At 32.3% G+C, this 16,443-nt stretch overlaps 2 protein-coding genes across 2 annotated transcripts in view; one reads left to right on the top strand and one right to left on the bottom strand.

Annotated features, from left to right (window-relative positions):
* Positions 1-3,197, top strand: part of LOC111638955 (serine/arginine-rich splicing factor 3-like) — a 58,206-nt gene extending 55,009 nt beyond the window's left edge. Inside the window, exon 5 of the mRNA XM_023384733.1 lies at positions 2,557-3,197. Within this exon, the coding sequence (XP_023240501.1) occupies positions 2,557-2,635 (79 nt within the window). The 3' untranslated portion in view covers positions 2,636-3,197. The remainder of the gene's footprint in view (positions 1-2,556) is intronic.
* A 2,736-nt stretch (positions 3,198-5,933) lies between these two features.
* On the bottom strand, positions 5,934-8,919 carry LOC111638956 (trihelix transcription factor GTL1-like). Its single transcript, XM_023384734.1, has 3 exons — positions 8,677-8,919; positions 7,164-7,407; positions 5,934-7,088 (listed from the first exon to the last, which is right to left on the bottom strand). The coding sequence occupies exons 1-3, from the start codon at positions 8,917-8,919 to the stop codon at positions 6,832-6,834; spliced, it is 744 nt and encodes a 247-aa protein (XP_023240502.1). The 3' UTR covers positions 5,934-6,831.
* Positions 8,920-16,443: the final 7,524 nt, after the last annotated feature.

The raw sequence follows: 16,443 nt of genomic DNA, 5'->3' as shown, positions 1-16,443 counted from the left end.
CAGGGGTCGGCAACCTTTTGAGTCGGAAGAGCCAAAATTACAATTTACAAAATTTCAAAGTTTTTAAAGAGCCACAAAATTTTTTCTTGCCAACAATAAATAGTACTCGCATAAATAAAGTTTTTTGATAAAAAAAACTAATCTATTTATTCATACGAAAAAATATCTATTTATTCGTATATAAGTAGTGTTTTTCACAACAAATTAGATAATAGAAACATCCGACGACGGCGTCATTCGAGAGCTTTGCGTGTCACGGGGGAGGGGTGCGGTGAAAAGCGAGTACAAGTGGCTGAGAGATAGAATCAGTGCCTAATCCTCGTTAATCGATTCAGAACGATTTTTAATTTTTTTTTTTTTTTTTTTGATAAAATAAATAATATTTGTGTATGGAACTAAAGAGCCGCAGGTTGCCGACCCCTGGTCTAGTGGTAAAAAAACAAAATTACTTTCCGAACAACCCAATAGTAAATTCAAAATATTATAATTGAGAGATTTGGATCATCTGTTAAGCTTTAATTCTATAAATTATATGACTTCAACCTTAGTATAATGAATTAACTATGTTTCCCTAGTGATTCAAATTAACACAAGTTGACTGTATCTTTATATAGATGTAGACACTAAGCATCAAATTTTGACAATATTGGAGAGTAGTAAAAAATAGTTTTTTCTTTTAATTGTGCTAAAATAATAAAATTGAAATAGATAAATAGTTATTAGAATTTGAGTTTATTTCATTTAGAAGTTAAAAATTTACATGAGTAAGCACGAAAACTTAAAACTAATTCCAAGAAAACAAGCAGAATCTGCTTTATTCTTTTGTATAAAAAATTTGTTTAAAATGTATTCTTGTGCAATATTTAACATGCTCTGACATTAAAAAATCAAAAGGATACAACTGCCTCAGACTTGTTGGATGATACACAGACTATTACTAAATTAGAAAATTTATTTAGTCTTAGGTTGGGCCTTTAGCCTGCATGTGTGCAATTGGACATGGAGTCCACAATATATTTAAGTAAACCTATATCTAAAGAATAGTAGGTGTCACATGACCTTCTGGCCATATCCATAGACCTGTTCCCATGTCAAGAAACATGCTTTAGACCAGTTTTCCGCAAGCTTTTTCTATTTGTGGTACACCCATGATATGCCATGTGTATGTTTCTGTGTTGTTTGTGTGCTTGCCGTAGAATGACTGAATCTATGAGTAACTGTTATTATTATTATTATTATTATTATTATTATTGTTATTATTATTATTAAATAGACATCAACACCTGTGAGCAAATTTATTTTACATTTAATTTCTTAAAATACATAAAAATGCGTGGCTTGTAATAAAGAATAAACGAACATCATCTTATTTCATAAGTGCTGCGACACTTATGAGATAACACTTGAAATACAAGCATAAGAAGCACAGGAACGGTGATAAAAATATATAAATAAAGCTTGAAATTAATAGAATATGTAAAAGTTCATGTCACATCTTACACCTTGTGATGGCACACCAGTTGCGGAATACTGCTCTAGACCCTTGAACTCTGCACCAGACATGCTGGATTCATTGCTTCATGAGGTTCTCACCAGACTGCCTGACCATTGTACAATAGAGTGTACCATGACTGTCCGACCACAACTTTCTGTCTGTTAACCATTGACTTTGTTCCTTACAACACTGAAGATGAATTTTTCTGTTCCTTTCCAAAATCTGTTGTTTCCATTTTGGCATGTGACTATTCATACTAATTTTGCAATTTCCTGCACATAGTTTAATGTAAAATGGTTGCAAAGTCGTCTGTATTAAATGAATCTGTCAATTGTTGTTGCACTCTTAAAGTTGTTCTTCACAAGCCTCTTCGGATGATACTAGCCTCATTCATAACAAATAATTTTTGTATGACAGTTATGCCTCTTAGATGGACAATATGGATCATTTTTCCTGGCATTAAGCACTTTGGAGATTTCATATTTTCAGATTCCACTCAACTTTGCAGGTTTTAAAATTGTGGTTCAGCAAGGTATGTTTCCTTTTCAAACTGAAAGATGTATGTTTTTCCCCATTGTGAGAAATAGTATGTGATTACTGCTGTGTAGCAGTTTTAAATAATAGTGATGATCCTGTGTTTATGCACATAATTGCATTCATTTGCATAAAGATTTCTAATTCAGTGCCTGGATAGTGTAGATCATGTTGTCTTTCAACATTATTAAATTAGCATATGTTCTGAACAGCTCATCTGTATTCAACAATCATTTATAATAGTTGAAACATATGAAATATTAGAGTAGTAATGTTTATTCTAATGAAGATTTAATCTCATCTCATGAATAATAATATGAGATGAAAGGCTAGTTACATAATTTCTAAATTAAATTACATCCAATATTCCTTTTTTATTAAAGATATAATAGAAACAAATTATTAGAATATAATACAATGTAAAATTACACTTTTTCCCTATTATCTTCTAGATATTATTGTTAATTTAAAGCTTGTTTTTTTTTATTACATCAGATATTTGAATTAATCACTTTTTTTTCATACAGATCTCCTAGAGGTGGTGGACGCGACGTATCTCCACCAGGATCCAGATCTCCAGACAACAGAAATGGTTACACCAACTGAGAAAAACTGCAATAATTTGCAGTTATTATCACTTTTTCTTCTTTCTGTGTATCACATAATATACTTGCATGTGAAAGTGTTGTTTTCTTAGATTCTTTAAAATGACTTTTCTGTCGTGCTCTATACTGTCACATGTAAAATTTTTTAAGTTTGATATATGAAATGACTTTGTTAGGAGATAGATAACTCCTTAAGTATAAAGCATGTCTAACAAATATAGAAGCTCAGATTGTTACTGTAGTATTCTGCAAAATCATCATGAATTTCATTGGGAGTGTCATGTTTTTCTCTTATTAAAAAAAAAATATAAAACTGTTTCATCATCAGCTCCCTTTTAATGTAGAATAATGTCATCTTTGGGACCATTTTCAAATAAACTTTTTTATGAAAATTTGATTTGCATGATTGATTTCATGCTCTAGCAATAGTTAACATAATCACCCAGAATATCGAAATGAATCTGTAACTTGTGCATAACACAAATGCCTGTAACTTACATACAGGATGGATTTAAAATTAAATTAACAGTGTCATCTTTGAGACCGAGATGCTTTAAAAAAAATAATAGGAAAGATCTTTATATAAAGGGGAGTATAAAATTATTTAAATGTACTGTACTTAAAATTTGATTAAGATCAACTCGAATCGTTTGCTGAAGGTAACTAGAAACATACTAAAATTACATCTGTATCATATAATTTTATAATATATAATTTTCTCAGGAATTAGTTATTAGTTATCAGCAAAAAAGAAAGGCATTTTCTGTTCAATTCTTTTTTCATTTGTTGAAAATGTAAGATTTATATAAATACTTTGATAAATATAAATGGATTTCTGTGACCATTAGGCAAGGCCATGACATAACTTATAATTTTTTTATTGGAAAATGATTCTTGTGGAATCATTGCTCTGAGAACTTTGCTAGGAGTGACTAGTTTTGTGTGTTATGAATTACAGTTGACAAGTTTTTTAAATTCATCTTCATATAATCACTTAATCTGTTAAATAAACATTGTTTCTTGCACCCATAATACAAAATGGCAGTATGTTAATGATTGATTGTATGGTGACAATACGAGTAACTTCCTTTTCTATTCAAATAAAACAAAATCTCTAAATATACTTTCAAGCTTAGTAGTACTTTTATGAAAAGTTAAGCAAATGTTACAAATCAAGATCAACTTAATGAAAATTAATTTTAAGATGGTGGTAAAATGAACTTACATGTTAATTTTGTAATGGTGGAACAGAATGTTCTGTTGCAGAATAATACCTTTTTTACAAGTATAAAATTCCTAGCTTCTATACCTTCTGAGAATTTTGATAAATATAAATATATATATGATTTAATTTAAAGCTTTGAACCAATTTTATAGCACAGCTATGGATGACCTTCAGAAATTCTGGAGGACAAATTTCCAATTATAAGGAAGAAATTCTAATATACAAGTGATTATGTTATATTTTATACCAACTTGGATGGGAGGTCAACTTTTGCAGTATTCCCCCTTCAGTGTAGTAAAAGTAGTCCAGTAAAACTTGTGTAAACGGAAATCTACAGTACTGCATATATTTTCCAGTTTTACAAATTTTTTTTTTTTTAAGAAGAATGTGCTCTGTTCTGAAGCAATTTTTGGTTTAGATGGGGGTTTTTTTGTATTTCTCGCACAATCTTAAAGTTTTCATTGAAATACAATAATCAACTAAGTATTTGTACTTGTATTGATTTATCAGTTTTATTATTATAAAATTAATAAAATAAAACTTTTACATTTTAAAAGATTTGATTTTTTGGTTTTATGATTATATTATTCTAAAATTTGATACAAAAACAAGTAATTATGAATGCTTATATGGTCATTAAAAGTCAGAAATATTAATTTATATACCTTAACAAATTGAACTAAAGTTCTTATGATGATACACTTTAAAAATTTTTGGAAAAATGGGGTTTATATAAGGCACATTTGGAAATTGTAACTGGTAACACCACTGTAGTGATAACTGATGTCATCGGTCACAATTGGTTATTTTGGGAGAGTGGTGCATTTCTTAACAGGCTGGTCATTTTTTGATGATGAACATGGAATAATTGAGTCATGGAATGTGGAGTCGCGTAAAAATCTACCGACTCTGACTTTTCCTTATCATCCGACTCCAACTAAAACACCAAAACTCCACGACTCCGACTCAACAGCCCTGCCAGGGCTGTGGAAGTTGCGTAAAAATCTACCGACTCCGACTTTTCCTTATCCGACTCCGACTAAAACACCAAAACTCCACGACTCCGACTCAACAGCCCTGCCAGGGCTGTGGAAGTCGCATAAAAATCTACCGACTCTGATTAAAACATCAAAACTCCACGACTCCGACTCCACAGCCCTGGAAAAGACAATATCATTAATTCTAACATTGTTCTTGAATATTGATTTGGAGACATGACAATGAAGATTGGCCAAGTTCAAGTTCATCAGATGATGAATTTAGAGAATTTGGATGAATATCAAAGAAAACTACGAAGGTATGTGACTACATGGAGGAAGTCATTTTGCAATTTTCTATGCAAACATTTAAAAGCCATTTTAGAGTGACTCCAGAAATATTTAACGCCATTGAAAATATGGTAAGTTTATCATATATATTAATTTTAGTAAAAATGTAGAATAGGTGGGAATTAATTTTTGTTTTGTTTTATAGCTTGTTCTTTATTTTACCTGCCTATTTAAAAAACAATAATAAAGAAATATTCCATATTACAATTCTATTAACTAATACAATATTCTATAATAAAAGTAAATTGTTTTAGATTTTGGAAAATCTCAAACAACTGCAGCCGTGGTTGTCAGACATTAGATCCAAGAATACAAATTCTCATGACCTTGTGGCTAACTGTAACTCAAGAATCATACAGGTAATCAATTTTGTTTTTGTTTAAGTGTTATAAAAATAGATGCATACAATTTACAATTGCATAAAAAACTCTGAAAGAATAAGTGAATCAAGAAAAATGCTTTATTAGTCCAGTTTTTCATTAATAGATAAATATTATTTTTACTTTCAGATCTGTAAGTTATCGTTTTGATATATCAAAAGTGACATTATGATTTACAAGTAATAAAGTTTGGGAGGCAATTTCCAGTTTGCCTGGTCAATTAATACATTTTCCATCAGGCAATAAACTTGAAGCAAATGCTTCTGCATTTAAAAAAAGCATGTGGATTTCCTGGAGTGATTGGCTGCATTAATGGATCAAATATACCCATTACACATCAATAAATCATCCAGAATCCTACATGAACCAAAAAGGTTTCCATTCAGTGTTACTCCAAGCTGTAGTGGATTCTAGGTTTGTAAATCATTCCTTTTGTTTCGGTTTCAATTTAAATTTTAAAATTAATTTCATTGACTTAACTATATCATTAGATGCATGTTTATAGACTGCTATGCAGAAGTTGGAAGTGTGCATGATGCTCATGTGTTTCAATGCTCTAGATTGGGGAGAAATTTGAGTGCTCTTTTTCCATCAGAATATACCTTTTAGGTTACTCTGCATATACACTGCAAGAACAATTAATAATGCCATTTTGAGACAATGGACATTTAAATCAACAGGAGATTAATTTTAATCTGAAACTCACTAAAACACAAAACGTAGTGGAACGTGCCTTTGGCTTATTAAAAGGACATTTGAGATATGTGGATATGGGAAATCCTTATCTCATTCCAATATTTATGGCCTGCTGTGTTTTGCATAATATTTGTCAAATGTATGATAGCAGTTTAGAGGATGAAACTCTAAATGCAAATAATGACAACTCTAGTGAATCCATACAAGATTTAATTAGTACGTGTGCTCAAGCATAGGACAAAAGAAACTTTTTAACGCAAATGTGAAATCAGTTTACAATATACAGTATTAGTGTTTATTGTTATTTTGTTATCTATTTAGAAAGCATCATGCTTTCTAAATAGATACCAAAATAACAATAAACTTCAATACTTTTTATTGCAAACTGATTCATTACTTTAACCATTTTTTAACGAACTGAAATAAAAAAATTATAAAACGTTGTTGTTGTTGGCTGCCTTGAATAATACATACACTGTTCTTTCAAATGAATCACATCTAATTGGTGAAAAAATTTTTGTGTTTAAAGCATACTTCAAAGAGAACATTTTAACAACATTTAATAGAATTATTTTTCAACCAAACTCTTTAAAACACCTAACAGCTCTTTGCGGAATTCCATCTTATCCTCATGCTGTTTCCTCCTTAATTCTAATAGTTCAGCATGTCGTCGTCTTCTTTCTTCCCTAGATTTTTCCTTTAGTTTTTTGTAGTCCTCAAACCATTCTGGCTTCCGCTTATGCTTTTGTGGGAGTTTGGGAAGAGGAGAGAGAGTTGATGATGAAGGTTCAATTCCGATGTTTCCTGAATTGTTTTCCACCATACCTACACAATGATAATTATATATTGTAATATAACATTCAAACAAATCACTTGTATAATGTAGACAAAATCACTTACTCAAAACCTGTAAAGTTGAAGAGGAACTCTCAAATGTAGCAGATGGTTTAATATATGGCTGCTGTCCAAGAATCTCATCCATCATGGAAAAAAATTCCCACTGCCTTCTTCCTTGGCCAGTTTGCTTGTTTCCATCTTTAATTTTCCTATAACTTTTTTTTAAATTTCTCCATTTTTCATCACATTGACTACCTGTGACAAGGTAATTATTTTCTTGCAATGTTTTGGAAATTAAACTCCACACCTGCAACATTATAAATTTTGGAATCAGAGTTACAATTTTTTCATTTCAGTTTCTGTGTTAAATTTTAGCTCCTAATAGTAATACAGTACTTAGTCATTCTTAAATATATTTTCAGTAAAAGCTTTGAACTGTAATAGGTTGAGGATTAAAATGTCAAAATGAAAGATCTACTACAAGGTTTAAATAGAACTGATTTTACTTTTGCATAACAATTGCAATTTAAATGCTGAAGCAGAGATGAATATCATTATGGGGCAAGTATATCCTATGCAACATTATTAAAATTGGTTATATTTTAATTTTAATGTTTTTTGATGAAATTATTACACAATATCATGATAAACCAATAATCAATTCCCCCTCTAAGTTTTGCTTACTATTTCTATATTATGTCACTATTTCAAAATGGCTTTATCATTCTGGAACAGACTGTAATAATTCCTTGGTAAAAAAGAAAAAAAATCCCATATTAGACTTGAAACGTACAATACTGTACATAGTCTATCTATTTGCATTGCTTTAGTGCACTTGATATTAGCCAGCAGTATTGTAGTAGTACTGGATAAATCAATATTTTTCTCAATGCTCTACTATTTTGAGAGAATTGTTATTTAATCACCAGGGTGTTTTAGGCATTTGTGCAGTTTAGGAGGTACAGCAATTTTCTTGCATAAAATTAATCGATTCTATACTAATTTGACTCGAACATTTCTAAAACACGTATAATTTTTTGGGAACGAGCCATATAAAATGTACTATAGACAGAAAATTGTAGGAATACTTACCGAGTGTGCACCGTTCGAAGACACCATTGCTTAAGCTCGTTTTCGTCGCGGAGCGGCATATTGGACGGCGGACGCGTACGAAGCGTGTCACGTGACTAATCGTACGCCTCGCATCTATGATATTCCTGATAATTTATCATTGGGAAACGTCATAGATTCGAGTATTCGTGTGACCGAATGGCACATAAATATCACGTGACACGCGTCCTCCGCCCAATGAGCCGCTCCGCGACGAAAACGAGCTTAAGCAATGGTGTCTTCGAACGGTGAACACTCGGTAAGTATTCCTACAATTTTTTGTCTATAGTATATTTTATATGGCTCGTTCCCAAAAAATTATACGTGTTTTAGAAATGTTCGAGTCAAATTAGTATAGAATCGATTAATTTTATGCAAGAAAACATTTCAAATTGATGTACCCCCTAAACTGCACAAGTGTGGTGTTTTTATCAATATCAAAAAGAATAAACAAACATTTACATACCTTCTTGCTTGGCCAACAAATATCGGAAAATTTATTTTCGTGCTCTTTATACAATGAAATCAGTAATTTTACAGCATTTGTTGGCCATCGACCATGCTGTCCGTCTGCCCCATCTGTTAAAGTCGAATTTAGGTACGAAATTGTTTTTTGTACATTCTGTTCGCTTTGTGGAGCAAATTTTATTTCCTCCAAAGTTTTAAAATCTCGGCCGCATTCTCCACAACGATACAGTGTGTCCGCCATCTTGTAATAACCGCTTTGTCATCATGATTACTTCGGTAAGTACCGCAGGACAACCGGTGACGTTATAACTGATTTTTAAACGCGGTTGGTTATTTAGGTCACATTCTCTAAACACCTTGGTAACTACCGGTTACAATTTCCAAACCAACCGCGTTTAAAAATCACTTTTATGACGTCACCGGCTGTCCTGTGGTATTTACCGAGAGTACATTCTTACTTGTTACAGTTAAACGCGTTAGTAATGAATCGGTCAGAAAGTAGTAGTATCGCTCAGTGCGCATGCTGTATGGGGGTGACGTTTCAAACGAAACTCTAACGAAGTTCACGAAGGAAAGAGTAGTTTACTTTGTTAATTAAGAAAATGGCGCCCTGTGATATCGATGTTTCTAAATCTCGAGTGTTTAAATTCGTGGGCTGATACTGTAAATACTCGGCCATCTATTAAAATAGGTTAGACCCAAAAGTTTTTTAATTAATAAATTTTATTTTTAATACATAAAATTTATTAACTATAAAAATGTATAAAACTTATAATAAGAGGCCATTAAAATATACATACCTTGGTACTTGTAGGCCGCATACGACTTGAAAGAGAAGTGGCGGGGTCATCTCTTCGCGCGTGGATTGTGATTATTTCAGTGTAATGTTTGTTTAGTTATGGCAACGCAACACTTGGGTGATCTGCCTAGTGGGATACCTTCCGACAGGTCTTTTTAAGGGAAACTGGCCCTTATTTAAGTGTTACAGACGTGGAGAAAACCCGGAAAACACGTGGTCAGCCCGTCCGAGCGAGGCGCGAACCCACGATCGAACTCCCAGTGTTCAGGGAACGAAGACAGCTTGGCTACTGGTGGGCCTTTAGTGTAATGACTGACTGAAATTTAAATTTACTCCTTTAATATATCTTTGCTTTATAAAATTGTTATTCAAACAAACCAAAATAGAAAGTAAAAAAACAAATTTCAAGAGAGGAGCGCCCTTCCCGAACCTGTTAATTTAGAGCCGAGCGGTTAAAGTGGCAGCCTATCGCTCTGGGGGACCCGGAATCGAGTCCGGACGGGTCGAAAAATCCCCAGAAATTTCGGGGGGTGGTTTGTCCAGATATGTCCTGCCCCGACCTTCACCATATGGCCAAAAAAAGCCTATCAATTTAAATCCTAAACATATTTTTTATATATATACATTTTCCATGATCTAATGAAAATATATTTTTTAAATCTTTTAATTAACAAATTAGTTAGACATTGTACTAGTTTTATACAATAATTGCAATATTTCCTAAGGTGTGTCTATGTATGGCACATAATTAAGAAACATTACAAGTACTGTATAGATGAAAAAATAGTTCATTTTCTTAGAAGCAGATGGCGACACTCTGTGAGACAAACAAATCTGAAGTACAGTATAGATAAGAATGTATCTGGCGTGCCGTGACATTTGATGATAGGGAAGCTGTGTTTTTATAAGAAGCCGACTTCCAGGGGCAATCAGTTAATTCTTTCTTTAAATGTATTTTTAATAGATTATTTATCTGACGTAGACTACTTAATAAATAAACAAGTTCAAAATACTCTGTTATTGGATCCAATATATTCCATATGCCCTCTAAATGCCAATTCTTGCTTTGATAAAAACATATATCTAAAAAAATAGATGTTATATGTATTAACCGTAACCATCTCGTTATAATTTCAATATTTATTTTATATTATTTACCAATGTTAAATTCTATTCCGCTTCGATTTCCAAATTGCTTCAAATACGAAAGAATCGGCGATTTTTCGTGTCTTTTGACAGCTAAATTGTCAAAGCCATTCTTATTCCACACACTAATTTCATTTGAAAATAGTAAGCCAACAAAACAATTTTTGCATTTTTATGCATTTACAGAGCCATTTTATCGTGAAAATGTCGAACAAATTTTTTTATTGAAGTGTTTATATTTAACTTAGGCATTGGCCTTTCTCTTTTAATAATGTTTTCTTTTTCATTATATGATCTCGAGCCAAAACTTTTTTAAAATAAATTTTCAATATCACAATAACACTCTGAATCGCTAGCCACGATATAAGGGCTAAAATTAAAAATAAAATTATAAAAACTTACTCGGTGAAATAAAATGTGTGGTGGATATACATACCTGGTACAAAACGTTCTTCAATTGTATGAATTACTTTTAAAGAAAATTATAATTAAATATAGCTTTGTAATGAAACGTACATAAAAATAACATAAAATCTTTAGTTTTTAAATCTTAAAACAATCCACTTATTCGAATAGCTCCTACGAGTGACTAATGGACGGAATCAGAGACGGTCCTGGTAGGTGCATGCATGCGGGTTGCCAAGTCCCGAGGATGCCGATACCGGTCAATTTCAAATGCCTCTTTTGTCGCTTCACTAATATACCTCAAAAGGCGCGACAGGGTTGATGTAGATTTTAAACGTTTCTCACCACAGCTGTAAAAATCTAAATATCTAAAAACTTAATAGATTGTCCGTCATTTGTTTTCTAACTAATTAGTTTTAGGACCAGGTGTTTTCCACGGAAATTTATAACTTTTCGGTCACTCCCGTCGAACTGGAAAAATTTCTGTCTTTATTACATCTAATATTTCGAAAAAATCAGTCTCCACTGTACTCGGCTATAGATTGGTTCGGTTAAGCTTTTGTTTAAGTAAAATTTCGGCTCTTTCGTCAGGGTTTTATTTATGTCCCCAATTCCCTAATCGCTTAATTATTTAACCAGTTCTTAAGTAGAAATAAGTCGAAACCAGTTACTATGTACTCGAATATTTGTAGTCTCGGGAAAAAGTGGAAAGACAAATTTTTATGACAAACGGATATATAAATCGTAAATGTAAGGAAAATAAATTCTAGAACTTTTTCTGTACCTCGTGCATCTCTCTCATTCATTAAATTTAGTATTAAATGATGCTGTCAAAGTAACGGTTAATTTTTTAACATTATACAAGAATTGTACACGTTTTTTTCTACATCTCCTTAAAGATGGGATATACGAAATCGTAATATCACTGGTTTAACATTGAAATCCGTGAGTAATATAAAATCGGAGAGCGGAATAAAAATATCAAATATTTTAATAGATTCTTTTTTAACTCCTGTCAACTACACAGAACTATCATAAAAACATACCAGTAAATTCTTATGGGTTAAGTTATAAATCTACTCATGATTCACGTTATCGAGCGAGGGCGGCCAAATATCTAGCGGACAGGCGGCTAACGGCCCAGAACCGGTCCTGGATACAATACAGCGCTTCCACTCCGCCACTAATACTCGAATATATAATAGCAATCTTATCTTTTCTTTTTTCACGTGTAGTATAGAAATTTGTAATAAGATACATAATGCGGTTATAATAAAATATTGTGCGATTATTTTCATATAATTAAAATTAATATGTATTTATTTTTTAGAAAATACAAGGAAAGCGGCGCATCCACCGCTTCCAATGACGGCACGCCACTGTATTCGCGAGACTGTCGGGTAGGCACTCTTAAGTTTTGCGTTGGTTTCTATTTTCTAAAGGCGAGAGTATAATAGCAAAGGTAGAGAATGGGCAGACGATGTCTGTTGTTGCTGGGTAGTATGGCTCGAACAGGTCTACAGTAGGTCGCAGTTCAATCTTATTTAAGAAAAATACTGTATAATGAAGAAGACTCAAGCAGCTAAAGGAATAACAAAAATCACATCTGAGAAATAAAGAACATCGAAGAGTTCATAATGGAACCTGAAACGGATCTGACGACAGAAGAACGCCAAGAACTCTTGAATGAAGAATACCAAGAAACTCAGCGAGATATGTTTTCTTCTGAAAAAGAGGATTAATAGAAAAGTTTCGCGTTAATGTCGAAATCTGTGTCGTTTTTTGCAATATTTTCTCTTAATAGCTTTCATGCTGTCTTCTAATTTTGAAATTTTTGTTTCGTTTCACTAAACTTATTCTCTGAATTTGAAAAAGTTTATCTATTTCTTGATAAGTTGTTCTTATTTTCTTCAATCCTTCGCTTAAATAAAATAAAAGCATATTTACTTGTTTTCGGCAGTGTCACGAAGATTTCAGTTCAGAGATGAACAAAATTTAACTACAATAATAATATAGTAATACCTCGGTTTTCGTTGACTTCGGTTATCGTCGGTTTCGGTTTCCGTCGACTTTTTTCGCGAAAAATTTGTCTCGGATTTCGTCGGCGTGCTCAAGTGTCCTCGCTGCTAATTTTGCGAAAACAAAGGGCACTCCCATGCGTTTTCCGGTGCAGTGTGGCGTTATTTCTCGTTGTGTGAACATTACCCCGCGACGGCCCACCATTGGCCAACGGTTACGTTCTCTGAATACTGGGAGTTCGGTCGTGGGTTCGCGCTTCGCTAGGGCGAGCTGGCCATGTGAAGTTTTCCGGGTTTCCTCCACGTCTGTAATGCCTGAATAGGGGCCAGTTACCCTTAAACGGATTTCCCGGAATGCATTATTCCCTTCGATACGACCATCATAAACGCATACAACTACTATTACATGACAATTACGTCACACTTTACTACGGGGCGATATAGGCTAGAAGCCCATATCCAACTAGCTCCTACAAGACAAGACAATTACCGCGCGTGTCTAGCCGAACAATTCCATTGCTTTTATCTTAATGCTAATTATCTTATCTTTAATCTTAATGCTAATTAGTCTTTTATGTCAATTTCTTATTGCTTTTAGTATTAACGCTATATTAATTCTCTATAAAATGTGTTTTTGGTATGTATTTTGGAGTGTCTAGAACGAATTAATTGGATTTACATTGATTCATATGGAAATAATTGCCTCGGTTTTCGTCGGTTTCGGATTTCGCCGATAGTTTTCGGACGGATTATCGACGAAAACGATGTATCACTGTAATAATAAACATGACATTCTGATTTCCTCTTACAATATGGCTTCCAGTCGGCCCCGAGCGAGCACGTGATAGCAAACGTAACATTTGCAAGTTGAATAAAATTCAACTTAAAAATGTTACGTTTGCTATCACGACTTAAAAATCAGTGATAACGAAATTATTTAGGCAAAACGTGCGCAATCTCGTCACTTCAACCAATAAGGAGCTAAATAGACTTGCAACATACTATCAATAATTTCAATTGATAGCCGTTGAATGTGTTCCTCTCCGGTCTGACGTCATACTAAGCTAATCAATGGTGATTTGCAGTTGAGCTTTGGAACGTAACCACACTGTGGTGAAACGTCGACATTGTTAATAAAATAAATTAGCAATATTACGTGGCAATATGTTTAATAGTTAAATAGCTCGGATCCTCGAGTTGTCCCTCTAAGGATCCGAGATAGAATCTGGATTGGATTATTTGCACGGCAGCATCGTCAAAGGGGAATGCCGCCCGGGAGAATTTTCTACGGGATACTGCCCCTATTTAAATGTTACAAACGTGAAGAAAACCCGGAAAATTCCACGTGGCCAACCCGTTGGCCATACACGAACCCACCATCAACCATCAATGCTGTGGTTTTATCCACTCGCCACTGGTGGACCAATCGGTAATTTTCGGGACTTGTCCGTACCGGATATGTCGGAGCAGTCCCTCACATCCCCCAATTGTCCCATTGTGCTTCCAAAGTTAAATACAGTAGAGCGTCGATTTTCCGAATCAATTGGGGACTGGGGTTGTCCGGATAACTGATATTTCGAATAACTGATTTACATACGAAAAAATAGTTTAACGTATCCGATGTCGAAATTTTTCTCCGTTGCGTGTCGCTTTGCGTTGAATTTTCGTCGATGTTAAGCCTAACAAAGACTATTGTATCGTTAAAAATTATTTTTTTATTTTGTACAAACAAAATAAATATATTGAAAAATATAAAAATAGAATATATTAAAACTTATGTAGTATGACTTGACAGTTTATTATATTCAGGTATATGTTAATATAATTTGTATCTATATATTCCTGTTTCTACACTAAAATTTATAATTATACAAAATATTATAGATTTTTATTATAATTATCGTCGGAAAATCGACGCTCTACTGTATTTAGATATAAATTTAAAATATTTTAAAATAATTGCAACTAAAGATAAACTAAAGGATTTGTAATTCGCAATTTATAAGGATTTTTATCCATAAAAAACTAATAAAAAAAATCTTTCCAAAAATTTTACTTGGAGATATTAAATGAAAGATGTTTAATTTTTTTTATAAATTGCAAATTAAGCATTTATATGCTACAACATTTTAAAATTAGATTAAGTTTACTGATCTTCAGTGAAGTAATTTATTATAATGCTAGCATATGACGGGGCTTATGAAGTAAACGAATGACAAGAGAAGATAAACTTTTAATCTTTTACGTTAGGAATAATGACGTCAACACAAAAAGATAAAATTTTTATATTGGTTTTTTCGACATTTTCAGTTGTGTGAAGCAATAATTAATCATTTCAGTTATCCTTTGTAAAACATTATCTCTTTCATAGTAAATTATCATTTGTTAATAATCAATGCCACACAATTAGATATATATGTAACTTTAATATACAAGTATTGTTTAATTTTTATAAAAAATACCTACAATTAGATTTTGGATAAAGCTGATTTATATTAGTATGAATATTTTAAAATGCTCACAAGTTTGCATTAATTAATTCTACAGCTACATGTAACTGGAGGCTGAATAACAGGAAAATATACAATTCATTCCCTAAAAATATACATATAAAGTTTCTGAAATAGTTATAGAACAACAAAATTAACATTTTAACTTGGTCACTATAAAGAAAAATGCTTAATTCTAGAAACCAAATTAAGCAATATGGTTTCTAGAATTAAGCATTTTTTCTTATCTATAGTTATAGAACATAATAATTTCTTAAATTTTAATTTAATGAAATCTAGAATAATGTGCAGCATCAAATATTTAATTATTTCTTAATCATTTCTCATTATGTATAAATTATATCTATGAAATTAGCTGAGAAATTAAGTTGTTAAAAAGCCTATCCAGTCTACATAATGTTTTTTTATGCCTAGAAAGTTTTTCCTATATTCTTTTATGAAATAAAATGTAAATTTAATCACACATTTTCAAAATTTATAAATTTCTTGGCCTCATATTTGACATGAGACAATCTACACAATGTTTTCTAGCAGCAGTATCATTAAATCAAACTTCTACAGTAGGATATAAGTGTAATTTTTACATTTAAAAAGTTTTATTGCTTANCTTCTAGACACTCTGGTTTTAATAAACCAGCTCATATGCCAATCATTTAAATTATAAATACTCTTAACAATGGCCACTAACGGGAACATAAAAAGTAACAGTTTTTCGTAGGTGGACGTTGTTTGGAGATTATTTTGTAAACTTTAAAAAAAAAAGAAACATTCCTGAAAAAGTAGTTATCGTTTAGAGGTGACCGTTATTTACAGGTTCGACTCTAATATATAGTGTTTTTAAAATGTTATGTATAATTTAAAGTTAAATTAATATGCGCATAAGCCAT

This window comes from Centruroides sculpturatus, unplaced genomic scaffold, assembly GCF_000671375.1.
Source record: "Centruroides sculpturatus isolate CEXI.00-Female unplaced genomic scaffold, Cexi_2.0 scaffold908, whole genome shotgun sequence".
Classification (NCBI taxonomy): Eukaryota; Metazoa; Arthropoda; class Arachnida; order Scorpiones; family Buthidae; genus Centruroides; species Centruroides sculpturatus.
Note: the sequence above shows the minus strand (reverse complement) of the source record. Positions and strands in the feature narration are given on the sequence as shown.